This window comes from Medicago truncatula, chromosome 3 (assembly GCF_003473485.1).
Source record: "Medicago truncatula cultivar Jemalong A17 chromosome 3, MtrunA17r5.0-ANR, whole genome shotgun sequence".
Taxonomy (NCBI): Eukaryota; Viridiplantae; Streptophyta; class Magnoliopsida; order Fabales; family Fabaceae; genus Medicago; species Medicago truncatula.
In genome coordinates, this window is record NC_053044.1 from 57,224,281 (window position 1) to 57,240,571 (window position 16,291).

Sequence of the window (16,291 nt, forward strand, 5' to 3'; positions counted from 1 at the left end):
GTTAGCATTTAAAAATAAGAGATGACATTTTGCATAAATTAAATCTAGTGTTAATATAGTAAAGTCACACGAAAAATTAGGTTAAATCTAGGGTTAATATTGCGTCACGTTAACGTTTATAAATAAGATATGACATTTTGCATAAATTAAATCTAGAGTTAATATAATTTGTTTAGTAAAATTAAGAAGAAAAATTATGTGCGATTTGTTTATTTTGATTTCCCTACCAATTAACGTTAACATTTTGATTAAATTAAATAGGGTTAATACAGTAATATTAAGCAGAGAAGTTATGTTAAATCTATGACAAAATTTTGCGTTCGAATTAACTTTAAGGAATAAGATATTACAATAGTTGTTATGTTATTTTTTATGCAGTGCTTTAGGCTCTGTGTTGCAAAATTTTGGTTTACGCAACTTTGATTTTCACATTTATAAAGGACAACAATTTTCCGTATTTATAATATTTCTTTTTTGGAACTAAATTTTTTTAAAAAAATACGTTATTCAACCCGAAGCAGGTTTGTAACTAGTTTTTTTTAAAATAAAACCATAACTTTTCTCCAAACACATGAAAGGAAAGTAGTGTTGCTTTCTCACTCATTACTACTGTTTCTTCTTTTGTTTTCTCTACTTACACGCACTAGTGCGCATTAGGCCCACAAATCATTCACCTCTAATGACAATCTATTGTATGTTAAAATGGCAATTATGCAGGAGAGGTAGTGGGGCTCATCTAGAAACAGTTGTGTGCAATTTATCATAATCACAACAATATAGTTTTGCCTTAAAATACTTCACATTATTCTTTATTTCCAAAAGATATGTAATGTTTACATCGCTGTAAAACTAGTGATTTTTGTTGGATTCTCCTAAGACATGATCTTGCTTAATTTGTTGAGAAAGTTCTTCATATAAACTAGCAGTAGTGGCACTGAACTTCTCCATGGCAACAAAGATCTGCTTCAGACCTGATTGTAAGCTAAGAGAATCAACTATATCATCATTATTATGAATAGCATCCCCTACTTCTCTCGGTTCTTTTGCAATTGGAGCCATCTTTCTCTCTCGAGCCTTCACCATTTTGTCCAACTTTTGCTCTTGGCTGTCCAAAATTTTCACTTTTTTCTCTATTTCCTTGTCCAGTGTTGAATTCTTCTGAAGCTCTAAAATATTATTTTTCAACAGTTCATTTACTCTGAGTATAAACCCATTTACAGCTTCAACTACATTCTTCTCTGAAATATTATCCATTGCCTTTGACCATTTGTTAAGGACCACAAACACAGGTGGCGCACCAAAGGGAGTTGAATCATTCTGTAGTTCTTCAGATTCATACATTAGACATCTTACTAGCCAATCATTCAGGGCTTTCACATGGAACTTTTGAGCTTGAATCCAATCTAAGAAGCTTAAGTTCCATTTCTGTAACTCGGTTTTGAGCTTTATTGCTGCATCAATATTAGCATTGCAAGGCTTTCTGTTAAATGAGGAGACATCTAAAGCTTTGGTTTCAACAATTTCCTGATACTGGCGTTTGTAACATTCTTGCATATCTTTCCACATTCCGAGAAACCTTTCGTCAGCAAGTAGACGGGAAAAAGAAATCAAAAGAATATAACAATCTGTTAGATTTAAGAAAATATAGGTGCATTAATGTTCAAAACAAACTTCAAAAGAAACATAAATAAATGAACTTTGATATAAAGAAATAGTCTCTCATAGGCTGTCCATTTTCAATCATTTTTTGGTTTTGCACGGCATGAAAATCATATTCGAGACATGGTCGGATACTAAATATTGACACTTCTTCCAGCTAGAATTCAAATAGTTGTAAGAAACTAGCCATTTCTACTAGATTCAACTTCAATTAATCATTTGTCAATCATTTCATAATAAGTGGTGAACAATAGCAAAACATTTATGATTTAAGATCAATACTATACCTACCAAGTACCAACTAACTACATAGGTTCAAAAAATTAAACATGGATTTATTTACAAGAAACAAAGTTATGACTTACATGAGAATAAACCTGCTAATCTGCGGCCAAAGCTCTTCTTCCGTCAATTTACTAATAGAGTTAGATATCTTGTCAACTACTTGGATAGAAACTTTCATTTTTGTAACTAAAATACTGATGAAAGCTTTTATGGAATTAATTTTTTGTGCATCAGCATCCTTTTTATTCATACGTCTCAACTGCTTACACTTCTTCTCATGGAGTGTGCGCAATTTTTCCTCAGCCTGAAAAACAAAGGAGTATTTAGTGTCTTCAACCATAAAAGGCATATAATATATTTTTACTTATGCTAAATTTCGAAAGCAAACTAGCAACTTATACATGCATGATCAAAATTATGACAAAAACAATTCCAAAACAGAACAAGGATTCTCATGAAATTTAATTGATTTTTTTTGCTATCGCTAAAATAAAGTTAATATTAATATTAAGCTTTTTAGATTTTCTTTTGTTCTTACAAAGTTTCCCCAAACAAAACCTAGATAGGTAGATGTGAGGCTCTCATTTTAGGTGCAAGTGGTGCTTTCCCTAAGCTACATTGCATAATGCATACTGCCTAATAAAAGCGTTTGACTGAGCTGCCTACCATCACAGAGTCGGTGTAACTATTGGGTTCATTTCTTTTTCATGTGACTGTTATATGGATATTATGTACCATCATTCTCTTGGAAATGTTTTCATAAATTAAGACACTTTATTCTAAAAGTTAAATAAGTTTTTCGTCCCTTTAAATATATCAAATTTTGATTTTAGTCTCTACTCTTCTGCATATCCGTTTTTACATGCACAATCAATATCTCTTAAACTAAGTTATTTAACTCTGTATTTAGAAGGAAACAAGCAAAACAAAAAACAAAGAACAATTTATACCTTGACTTCATGATACAGCTTCTTCTCCCACATGCATAGTTTACTCAAAGTAGAGCATAGATTTTCATAGCTGATCCCCTTGTCTTTGTAAACTCCTTGACACTCCGCTTGGCGTCCACATGGTGATTCCACGCATTTAACCATTAGGGGATTCGATGGAGTAAACACATGCATAATCTTGCACGAAACTAATTACCAAAAATCTCAATTTAGTTAATTATTTTGATTACTTAATAATTGAAAACACTAAACAATGACTAATTAAATTGTACAACTTGCTTGCTTACCTGGATTGAGTTCAATTTTTGAATGGTAACGAAGTTTTCCAACGTCTAGCATTTCCAAAATCACATTCCCTGAATCCGATGCCCTTTCAAATAGAATCTGAATCTCTTTCACTGTTTCAGAAAAACCTTTCACAGATTCCATTTTCGGAGAATTGCTACATTCTTCTAACTCCGGTAACTTTTTCTCCAAAATTGAACTCTCTTCTTTCAAATTAGCTTCCTTATTTTTCCCTTCTCCGTTTTCTGTCTCACTCACGTTAACTCCGTTAGATTTAACACACTCACTTTTCTGAGTCACGTGACCGTTAACCTTTTCCTTTTCCTTTTCTTTTTCATCCGTTATGCTGGTGTCAGTGTAACCGTCCCCACCGTGACTGTAACGTACTTTGAATTTCTCGTACGGTTCAAAGAAGTCCAAAAATTCCCAAGCAGAGTTGCTCGGAGGAGGCGGTGACGGCGGATTTAAACCGGAAAAGTTTCCGGTGGTATTCGACGGAGGCGGAGGAGAATAGGAATCGTAGATAGGTTTGACGTAGGTCATGAAAGTCACATTATCAGGAACTGAGGATAAAACGGTGTCGTGGTGGAGATAATCATAACGTCTATAACTGTGAGTGCATAATTGAGAATTTTCTTCTGTATCCTCCGGTTCTGGTTCTGATTCAGAATGCAGCGGGACGTGTTCAGCATCTGAATCAGAACTAGAAGATGATTTTGAGCGTGGTGGAGGTGGTGATTTTGAGAGTGATGGTTTGGTTTCGCCAGAAAAATCTTCAAATTGCTTGAAGAAATGAAGGAGAGTAGGGCCAAGTGTTCTGAGGGAATACATGTGTGCCACGTGTGCATCGGCGAGGGAGTAGCTTTGACGGAGTGATTCGTCGATGAATTTGAAACGGTCGCGGCACAATGACACGGCCGGAAGCCGGTCAAGTCTTGAGGCGTTGCAGCCCATCGTTATGTTTGGATGTGAAAATGGGAAAAAAGATAACGGGTTTAAAATTATGAATTTGTTTGTACTTATTGAAAAGGAGGAATTTCATTGGGATGGGCTGTGGTATGAAGTGTTGTTTATTGGTCAATTTTATCAATGGTAATGAATGAGCATTATTATGGTAATAGGGGACTAGGAGTGGACCTCAAGTGTAACTGTGAAGATAGTAAAGTGGCGGGTAGTGATATAGTACAACCAACGTCTCTTTCTTTGTTTTTGAAGATTTTGGGCAAAAGTTGCTTCTCATTTTACCATTTAGTGCGTGCTTTAACTACAGTGCTCGCCGTTATCTCTATGTAAAAATCACTCGAATATATGCACTTGCTGCCAATAGAGATAAAAGGGACAACAATGTAACAATGGTCACATACTCACATCTACAGCTAAAAAAATTTGTCACTTGCTGCCACTTGTAGAACACATTGGTTTTTTTTCTATACTCCTCTTTTATAACAATGGTCACATTTACAGCTCAAAAATTTATCCTTTTCTCATGAATGAAGTGATTGAAATTAACCACGTAAAGAAAAAAGTAATTGAAATTAACATTCTAAACACGTTAATAGGTCTTTTCTCCTGTAATATAGGTCATTTCCGGTTTTTCCTCTATAATTTTTTTTTTTTTTGATTTACCCCGTAATAGGCCAAATAAAAACGAAAAATTCTTAAAAAAAAAATAAAATTGATTTTTGTTTGGCCTATTAGTGAGGTAAATCAAAACAAAAAATTTTTACAGAGGGTAAATCAAAAAAAATATTTTATAGGGGGAAAATCGAAAATGACCTATATTACAAGGGGTAAAGACCTATTAACCCTTCTAAACAATTCAAATGCTTCAATTAGTTTCTCTTCATGTAACAAAAAAAACTAGTTTCTCTTCATTTCTAGACTCTTTTTTTGATAGAGTAATTTCTAATCTCTTTGGAGCAATTGATTTTTTTTGCACAAAAAAAAAGAGTAATTGGATTTTTCTTCAACTTAAGTTTTGATGAGATATTTTTATAAAGTTGGAAAATTTTGGGGTAAAATTATAAATATATAATGAAAAGTGATTCAAAATGATAATTTTAAAATATTTGGATCGAATTTAAAATTTTAAAAAGTTGAGGGTCTAACTTCAAAATTTAAAAAATGGAAAATTTTGAAAAATGCAGAGTGCAATTTTTTAAATTTAAAAAATAAATAGGGATTAATTTATAAAAATTTGAAGCATGTAACAACCAATTCGCATAATTTGAAAGGATTATAAAGACTAATTTGATATCCATCCCTCCCAAGTTCTTATTTTTCATATATTATAATAAGAATTAACTAATGATTTATAAGATTAATTTGGTATAATTATTATTTTCTTTCATTTATAACTTGCTCTTAATTTCCTAAAAAGAAAACTTGCTCTTAATTTGTGTAATACTTAAGCCACTAAAATTAAGTGTAGAACAAGTCGGTTTGGTTTGATTTTTGGAATGAAACAAAATATCAACCAATAAAATTTGTTGATTTGGTTTGATTCAATTTTTATAATATTTTTCTATGTAATGTGAACCACAGGTACCAGATTAAAAACAAGTTAGTTTGCTTGCTCCATTCGGGTTTAGATTTTTTTTTTTTGACAAAAACAAAATGATATTCATTCATTAAAATCAATAGAATACATCAGAATCAAGATCGCTAAAAACGTAAAGGATGAATCTGCGAACAAACTCACACCACCCAAGTTAATAGCATACAACGGCAAAATGCCTACAAATAATATGATATAATCTAAATCACCAGAATACTCTTGCTTCTGGATATGCAACGTTGACGTCCAAATCATTGATTGAATCTGTGATTGACTGAAGTTGATCTTTCAATATGAACCAACGAACACAGCAACAAGATGCCAAATCAAACAATGCCGCAGAAGACGACGAACAACACAAGGTCGCACTTAGACGACGAAATCACAAAAAAAAAAAACACAAAAGAAAACGCCTGATATTTGTGAAAATCACTTATTTAGATCGAACGAAAGGGAAAAAAAGATGCAGAAGGAGATTTTAGGTCAATTTGATCTAAAATCACCCCTCCTCGATGAGCGAAAGAGAAGGAAAACTTAGAGAGAAGTTGGAGTTTCTCTCACTAAAAAAACTAGGGTCGACTTCTGGGGTTTTAAATATTAAAGAAATATATTTTTAAAACTCTAAAGAATTTACATTTTTTGAAGTACATAAGCTAAAATGAGAAAAATAATACAAATAGTTTAAAACAACATTAATGTAATATATTTTTTGCTTAATACATCATTTGGTCCCTTAACTTATTTTCGGTTTTGAATTTGGTCTCCTAACTATAAAGTGTCTCAATCTGGTCCCATAAATCTTATGTCGTTTACTATTTTGGTCATCTCCATTAGTTTTTAACATCAAATTTCTAAGGTGAATCATATCTAAAGGTGGTCCACCATAAACCTTATTAAATTTTTAAATTTTAACCCTTTGATTTTTTCTTTAAAAGAGAATCGTTGGATCATGTAGGATCTATTGTATTTTACTGTGAACCACTAACACCTAATATTTTTCATACAGTTCTTCATCTTCTTCATCGTCTTCATCAATCTTCAAATAATTTCAAAAGAAAAAAACTTGAAGAAATCCAGAAAACTAAAAACATATTTTTTTTTTTATTAAAAGCTTCAAAGATTCAATTCTCCATTTCAAGTTTCGTTCGCTAACTGGTGGTACCTTTCCTATGCTATCTTCTTCATTTCATTCTTATAGTCTTCAATTTCTTCCATTTTCCACTCCTTCGTGAAGCTTGTTTTCTATATGCACATCATGTGTTTGTTTATTGATAAGACTCTCAATTATGAGAAGAGGGATGCATCATAATCTAAAGCGTGGCTAAATAACAAATAAGGAAAATCCCATTACAAATACAGAATCTTCTGAAACTTTCACCTCTTCTTTCACTTTCATTTTTTCAGAACAAAAACATAAACATCAATTGAATAAAATCAACTTGAACAACAAAGTTGTCAAGCCATGTCTTTGTTATTGTTAACAAAATTAGATTAACCAAATAAGCACAAACGAATTTATCATCATTGAATTTTCGTTTGCAGGTTCAAAGATTCAATTGAATTTATCATCATTGTCTTTGTCTAATGTTCCAGGTTTAGAGATGGTATAAAGTTAAAGCAGAGAAGAAAAAAAAGGAATTTTGTGGTTACTGATTTTTTGTGATGTTGTGAATTTGAGGGTTTGGAATTTTTGTGAATTTAAGTTTCAATTAGAAGAGATTTAGGTTTTTGGAAAGAAAAAATGTGGAAAAATTCAATTAAGATATGAGGAAGAAGAAGAGAGAAGATGAAAAGTGAAAAAAATTAGGTGCTGACGATTCACTGTTAAATACAATAGACATGCAATCAAATGGTTAAAATTATATCAAAAAATTTAGACATTAAAAAACTAACGGAGATGACAACATTAGTAAACGGAGGAAAACTTATGAGACAAAATTGAGACGTTTTAAAGTTAGGGGACCAAAATGAAAACAAAAAATAAGTTAAGGGACTAAATGATGTATTAAGCCTATATTTTTATTTTTTAACAAAGTACTACCAACATAACTGAAATAATGACTTGAAACCTTAGAATGCGCTCCTCTCAAGGTGGTAGTTGATTTCTTTCGTTGTCAATTTCGATTGGCTAATTTAGTTTCTTAACAAAAAGCTAATGTGAAATAAAAGAAATTATAATAATATGTAATTGTTTATTTAGGTGATAGATTTTGAATTATGTGAAACTAATACTTAATCAACAAAGGTCGGGTTTGATTGATTTGGTTTAGAGTTGATTATAGAGGGAAAAAAATCAAATCAATGTAATTTGGTTTGGTTGGTAATAATGGATTGCATGTTGTAATAGAGTAGTAGTACCGTTAAATTTGTGCAATTTTCAACTTAACCATTAACACTAATGATTGCCAGCCAAAAGTGAAGGCAACTAATCCTAGCTTTTTGATCGATCATGATGATTGAGGAAGATGAATGAAAGACTTCAAATGTTATCATTTAGTTCAAATGATTAATGATGAGGCATAACGAATTTTTTAGGGTTAGTACGGAGGCAGAATGATGAAGCAGAATGATGAAGGTGATTATGATGAGAGGATGAAATGGATACAAAGCAATTAGCGAAGTTTCAAAGTGAACGTCTTTTACCCCTCATGACAAGATCATTAATGTGTCTTTACATCAAAAGATGGTTTTGGGTGGAATTCCAACTCACAGAGTTGTCTGTTATATGTTAATGTACCATGCTTTTCCTCTTTATATGTAGTTCCATCTTTTTCTAGTGGTTATGTTCTTTTTATGAGGTGGAATAAAATAGAAAAAGTTCTTGCTATCCTGCAATATCCTAATTTACGAGAAGTCTTCATCTATTTTGATTCCGTAATAAGCATATAAACGCAGAGTTATGCCATGAATTTGCAGATAACCTATAATACCAAACACCACTGCCCTACAAAAACATGACAAAAGTATGTGACTTGAATCTTGATAGCTTTCACTCATACGTATCCATATGATAAAAAGGCAGAGAATTTGGACACTAATTTTTTTAGACCCAGGGCTGTTGGCCTTTTGGTGGTCCATTAGTCTAGATTAAGTTTTTTATATATATTAAAAGAAAAAGTCTAGATCAAGTTATCTTATTTTCACTCAAACCAAGTTACTCGTTTCATTGCAAATAATATTATGAATACAATAAAAATCACACATAGGAGTATAAGAGGTAGACACTTTTGTCAAAATATGAGCATTACTATTAGCTTGTCGCCTAATAAAAAGAACATGAAAGTTGTTATAGTTATCTAATATGTCTCTACATTGATCTATGATGGACACATAGTCCGTTCAATTAGATTAACATTGATCATACCATCAAGTATCAACTATACTTGCTTACAATCTACTTCATAGACAATATTTTGAATACCCAAAGCTGTAATCCATTGAGTTGAAACCACAAACCTTGCACTCAACTGTTTGAAGTTTCACTCAAGTATCTCAAGACTCTCTCTCACACACACATACTTATACTATAGCAAAATTGTTCGGGAAAGATTGCACCATTACATCAGTGGTGGATCTAGAATTTCTTTTGGTAGAGGTTAAGAAAATTTCAAATATTATTTTTTTAAAAACGATGTTTGATTTATTTTGCTTATTAAACTAATTGAGTATCTAATAATTTTAAGAGAAAAATAGAAGACAACAGTATAATTGATTTAAGTAAAAATTAGTACCTTTAAATATTGGTTGTGATGTTATGGAATGCACGCGTAGACAAAAATTAGTTGATGTTGAAGTAAAACTCTAAAATTTATGTTATAAAAAAAAAAGATGTTTCTACGGTGCAGTCAGAAAACTGACTTTCTTGAAAAAGTTATTTTGATTACTGACTAATGATTAGTGTAATGTAAACATTGCCTAATTCATTAATTCATCCGGTAGCTTTGAGCTTGATTCATAGAATGTTTGCATTAAGCATTGAAGATGAATATTATGTAATAGTAATTCATCTAGGAATGCCTGCAACATCTTGGACTTACGAGTATTATTTTATCGTTGGTATCTTTAACATGCAAAGTTGATGATATTATGTGATAGTCTTGTTAATCTGATGAATTGATGATACTATGGGGTTATATACTGAACTTTTGATGCCACTGTACAAACAATATTTTCTAGGTAGGATAAAATTAGACTTGGTTCCAATCAACGTTGTAAAATAGCGGCTATATCGCCTCTATAGCCCTATATTGTAGCAGAATTTAACAATTGCATTAAGTAAAGATATAATGACACACCTTATGTACAAATGTGGAATACACCATATAATCTGACGTGACATGGATTAAATACATAAATGTTCACTGACCATAGCATTAACTTCATCAGAAAAGTCATTCTCATGACTTCACCGTAGAATTTTCCATAAAAAAAAACCTAAAATTTAATATTAGTTGATGTTGAAGTAATACTCATTAGTTGCATCATTTAAGAATTTCTACTAGCTGCTCATATTGGACATACTATGCCTTTGGTGATTGTTGGTGAATGTTTTTGTTGTGTCAAGTAATTCGTGATAATTGTGGTTGATTTCTCAATGCTTGACATACAATTTTTTGTATACAAAGCGATGATTTTTTTAGGGGTTCAGGGACATTGAGGAAGGTGCACGATACATCTTCCCAAAGCTTAGTGTTACAACTTTTCCATAAACTCCAAAAAATCATAGAAGCCGTAGATTGTTGTTGTACGGACAATCTGTCAAAAAGATCAAACAAAAGACCGATAAAATCGTTAACAATAATCAACATGGCTCAGACAGTATTATCCAGTTGTACTAACCCCCAACACTTCATTGCTTTCAGACAAACAAAGAATAGGTGTATACAAGTTTTGGTCACAACATCACATGATACACAAGAATCCTGTCAATGGATACCCTTTTGGATCATACTCGTACGCGTGGGGAGGCATGAGTGAGCCATGCACCAAAGTAAGCAGCGAACTTTGGGGGGTACTTGTAGTTTCCAAATTACATCCGAGTCGCAAGTTGAATGCTTAATTAGGAGGAGCTGTTTCAGCCTCTAGGCTCTTGCAAAACCTATATGATGATTTTAATGTATAAACACCATCAACATAATGCTTCCATACCCGAGTATCATGCAAGGAGTGAGTACGTTCTAAGAATTGCCGCTGCATAAGATATTGAGATTATGCTGATAACAATATTATAAATTATAATTATAATTCCATTAAATCAAATATGGGTTCATCAAATCCAGGACCAACAAGAACTGCTACCAGGGGAGTTGAATTTCCAAAACAATCTTTTATTAAATGAGATTCTTTTGTACAACCCTTTTCATGCAATTATTAGATGAGTAAATCTGTGGTTCAATATTACCAATATATGTTGCAGCCTCTTAATTTTTCATGAATACCCATATGCATTCGATACTCTAATAAAAAAAGGTTAAAAAATAAAAAAAAAATACTCCAGCAACTTCTAGTATTATTATTTTTGCTACGTCGGGGGTTTAAAAAAGATTGAGAAAAATCGAGTCAAGTCAATTTTGTTACTGTCCCTCGTTAGTCAAGTAGGTTCAATTTTTTTCTTTCTTTCTAGGACGGTTAATTGTCTTTAAAGGTCTCAATTTATATCGATTTCTCAAATACCTCTAGCACGGAAAATAACATAAGATCTCATTACATCTAAAACGGCACATACATGTGTTTATCAGACACATTGAAAAGTATTGATGTAATAATACCACCGTTAATTGAAAAGTACATGTGTTTATCGTTACATCTACTGCTATATATATTTGTAGACAGTCTAGACAATAATTTTCAACAAGCCATGACATCTTGTTGACTATGTGGTTACATTTTTGGATCGTTGGGTTGATGTATAAGAGTCCATTGTCGAAGCTTGTCGTCGTGTCTGTTTGGAGTGGTATACAAACTTTGTTGCCACCATCCCCTTGTTATATAATTTTTAATGCTGAACGCGACCATAAGTTTTTTTGAAGAAACTAAGCAAAATATATTAAAGAAACAAACAGTCCCTCAAGCATAAAGTGTGTCTAAGAGAACTGAAAAATGTTAGTAACACAACAGTAAAAGGATGGTGCGTCACTTGCCGGAGCGGGTGCTGAGGCAGTACGTACATGTTCAGAGGGTTCCCCAACCTCCTACTACGGTTATGCCTTTTGCCCTAGCAGATGTGGTTGTTGCCTTCTTGGAGTTTGCTTTGCATGTCGTTCCCCAGCAGCAGCGGGGTGGTCAGGTCCCGGAGGACGAGCATTGGAAGCATTCAGGTACTTACATTAGGTGATTCTATAGTGTATCTCCTCCTCTCATCGTCAACCTTGCTCCAGAGCCTGACATTGTCATGCCGAGACCTGTCTACTAGGATATTATTGTTGACCAGGAGTGGGCCAGACATCCTCCCAATCCATTGCAGGTCATCAGCAGCATGAGAGACAGAGTGGAGCATGCGATGCAGATTCTAGAGGTGGTTCAAATCCATTCTTCTTTGGCATTTTGGAGGGCCTCCAGACCGATTATAGTGTGTTTGACCATCAATGAATGGCTGCATGATCTCTAAATTATGAGTTCTGGATTAATCAATGAATGGTTGTACCAAAATTATTATTGAATGGTTGCATATTCACTAAACAGGGACAGATGAAACAAGGCAGTAGCTACTGCCACTACCACTGCCATGCAAATCTGATGCGCATATAGCATCAGCACCAACGTGAGTTAACTCACGTTAGTGTTAAAACTAGCGTGACTTAACTCACGCTACTCAAATTCTGTTTTGGTACTTGCTTTGTATCAGTTTTGGTACTAGCGTGGTTTAAGTCACGTAACGTGACTTAAGTTGCGTTCCATTTTGTACCAGTGTGAGTTAAGTCACGTAACGTATGTTAAGTTACGTTTTAATTTGCACTAGCGCATATTAACATGCGTAGGGGCATTTTGATCATTTACTTTGGGAATGAGCGAATCCATTTGGGTAATGAGCAGAATTCTAAGAAAAAGACTATTACTTTTCCCACCCTGCTGCCTTCTCGCGCGTCCTGCAAAATTTACTAAAATAACCCTGGTCCGGGTTACATAATTCAGACCAGATTGTTAGTGATTTCCGGAAACAGAAATGCGGACCAGATGTTATGTAATTTTCTGTGTTTTTTCAGATGAATGACTCTGAATCTTTCCAGATTTTACATTCCGGAACGTCCTTAGCCCTGCAGGAAGTGCCAACTTTTCCCTCGTTCACCATTATCGCATTAATCCGAAAAACATATTCTGGAATGCATCAGTCATGGCCGGTGGTCTGCACCACACGTTTTTGTCGGCGGTTGATGACAGTCAGTCATTCACTATTTTTAGAGTCTTTTTATGATATTTTTGAGTTCACAAGCAAGCTTAAGCAGCAAGAAAAACAAGAAAAAGCTGAAGAAACTGAAAAGAAGGCATCGTGTCACAATTACTGAAAAACGTGTCACGATTTGAAACATAGGATGAGGTTCATTCGACATTGGTTAAAATGTGTCACGATGGCTATTTCGTGACACGATTTTAGGAACATGTGGCAAGAGAAAATATGATTAATACAAAAGAGCCACATAAAACAAAGTGAGAATTGAATGAAAGGAAACAAAAGAATATCATAATATGGAAGGTGTGAAAAGAAGAAACAACTGGGCTTTATTTATCATGTTTCTTGAGCATAAAGAAACGTAACATGCTGATTGGAATTGAAAAACTAGGTTACAAGAAGGTTATAAAAGCAAGAGGCATTAGGTAACAACGGGACGGCTGCTGATACATATTTCACGTTTTGGAAGGTTTTGGAGGCACGGTTCCCGAGAGCAGAGAAGGAGCAAGGCTTCAACACATGCACAAAGAAAAAAAGGCATATCAGTTCAAGAAATTCTCAATATCAAAACATTGTAATTTCTTTTATTTATATGCTTAATTCTTTTTATCATGTCTAACTAAATTCCTTTGATTAGGTCTGAGATGAATCTGTGTAACCCTAATTGATTCATGTTGCTGTAAAACTCTATTTATTGTGAATGACAATTTAGTTTTTATTCAATTCAATTGTTCTTAATGCTTTTTATATCCTGATCAAATATAAACATGATTTAGTGAGAACGAATGACTACTGACCCTAACTTTCGACTTATACCTAATTGAATTGTTCTAATAAACATGGTTAGTCTAGGAATGGATAATCCTTTATTAGTGATACTAGGTTAACGTTCTTAAACCTTCAAAGATTATTAGACCACCTAAGGAATTAGGGGCTGTAGTTTGAGAAGAGGGTTCTAACTCAAGGGATTGATTAGGACTATTTTGTTAACTATCGTGGAACTAGAAAATCATTCATAAGAATAGGTTCGAAAGACCTAATCTCATCTCTCTCTTATTCTTTCCAACTCTATCTTTATTTTCTGTTTATTTAATTTTATGCAAACCAAAACTACTGCCTCGGGCAACTAAAAGAAATTTACACATCCTAAATATTAACCTTATTGTTAAATTGAGATTAACATAGTCCTCGTTGGAACGATATTTTTACTACTTCGATAGTATTTAGTACACTTGCTAAAAAAATCTATCAGCGGTCAGGTCAAAAAACCGTGTTTTACCACGTTCTTTGACTGCATTTATGGTCTTCCAACCGTTTTTAACCCACCCCTCCCTATAAATAGCCTTCCAAACCCCACCATTTCTCACACCCTTTCCTCCTCTTCTTCCTTCTACAACCATGGTTTTCCATCGTTGGCCTTTCATAGATAAGGGCCTCGTTGAAAACTTTCAGGGTTTATATGAACGGTCAATGAAGATGGAACCGCGCTGCAATGAAGAGCGGTTCATCTGAGGGTCATGTGGGTCAGTGTGGTTCTTAGTTTGGCCTGCCTGGGCGTAAGTTTGAGCACCCCCACCTCCCTCAAGGGCATTGTTTTCTTCTTCTCGCCCTCCTCTTCCTCCCTCCTCCGGTTTTCCTCCAATAGGCAAACTACTGGTATGTCCCATCACATACCAGTGGTTAGGCTCTTAGGAGATTAGAATTAGGCTTTTAGGAGATTACAAATAGATTTAGGATCTTATGTAATAAGCTTAAAAAGCTTGAAAATTATTGTAATGTATTGTTCATATATTAATAAAACAAGTTGTTTTTATGTTTATGTCTTTTTATTTCTGTTTTTTATTTTATTCGCATTTTATTTTACGAATTGTAAAGCTTAAAATTGCAAAAATTCTGGTAAAACATTCTTTCGGATTTTCAAATTCGGAAACATCTGCAAAATTCTAACAATACATTCCGGAAAACGAAATTCGGACCAGAGGTAAAATTGAAAAAAAAAAAAAATAGGACGTGCGAGGAAAGGCATGGGGTGGGAAAAGTAATAGTCTAAGAAAAAAGGAAAATAATCTAGACAATTGTTTTTTCTGACTTTCAATACTTCTGAAAAAAACAAGTAAAATACTAAAATACCTCCATAGTTAACTACCACCGACTTATAATTAGAGAAACCGGCAGCAGTTAACTGTCGCGGTATTTTTTGTTCATTTATCTGTGTCTCTAAAATACAAGTAAGAACAGCAATTGTCAATATCTATGCACATTTGGCATTCATTCTCCCCAATGAGAGAAAGAAATAAAAAGAATAATGTGATATATTCATAATACGATAGTAAGAGATATAGGAAAAATCATTCTGCCAAAACATTAATATCATTAAACTAAAAAAAAATTCCCAAAACATGATAACCAATACTAAATATTGCATTAAGAAATCACGAAACACAAAAAATTGAGCATCGTGTAAGAAAAGTGTTCAATGACAACATAGATCGAAATCAAAGTAAAAAAATTAGTACATGAGGTTTGTGCTAGAATATTTTTTGAAAGAGAGGTTTATGCTAAAATAAATCTATCTAAACTTATTAAAAGATAGAGTGTTCTACTTCCTTTTTGTTAGTTAGTAATTTATTTTAGTTAAACTGCCGATATGAGTTTGTGTATTTGTTGGAACTGCAAATATAAGAATGGATACTACATAGATCCTATTCATTGTCTTTCTTAAGAGAATTTCCAATGGACATTTCTTTGACTGTTGCCAAGTGATTCGCTTAATAGTTTACCTTCATTGAAGGATATTGATTAATTGGGCGCTTCTATGGTGCAGTTAGTAAACTGACCATTTTAAAAAAGTTATTTTTTTTGAAGGAATTTTATTTAATTGAAAAAATTATTTTGTTTAATCAATAGTATAATCGTTGATTCCATATCAACTAGCTTGTGTCATGTTTACCTTACTGCAAATCAATATGTTTTATCAATATATAGCTAGGTAAATGACTTGCAGGGATTATGCAAGAATTTTGACTGAACTATCAATTAAACAATTTCTGTTTCTATGTGATAGATTGGGATTCACTCCCTTCCACATATTTCATTTCTTCACCAATTAAACACTTTCTATTTTCTACTTGTATATCTTTTTCATTACTTACCTTTTGTTTCTGACTT

At 33.2% G+C, this 16,291-nt stretch overlaps 1 protein-coding gene across 1 annotated transcript; it reads right to left on the minus strand.

The window, feature by feature from the left end:
* Nucleotides 1–732: 732 nt before the first annotated feature.
* Nucleotides 733–4,348, minus strand: LOC25490291 (protein ROLLING AND ERECT LEAF 2). Its single transcript, XM_013606800.3, has 4 exons — nt 3,182–4,348; nt 2,895–3,082; nt 2,025–2,248; nt 733–1,576 (listed from the first exon to the last, which is right to left on the minus strand). The coding sequence occupies exons 1-4, from the start codon at nt 4,131–4,133 to the stop codon at nt 850–852; spliced, it is 2,091 nt and encodes a 696-aa protein (XP_013462254.1). The 5' UTR covers nt 4,134–4,348; the 3' UTR covers nt 733–849.
* Nucleotides 4,349–16,291: the final 11,943 nt, after the last annotated feature.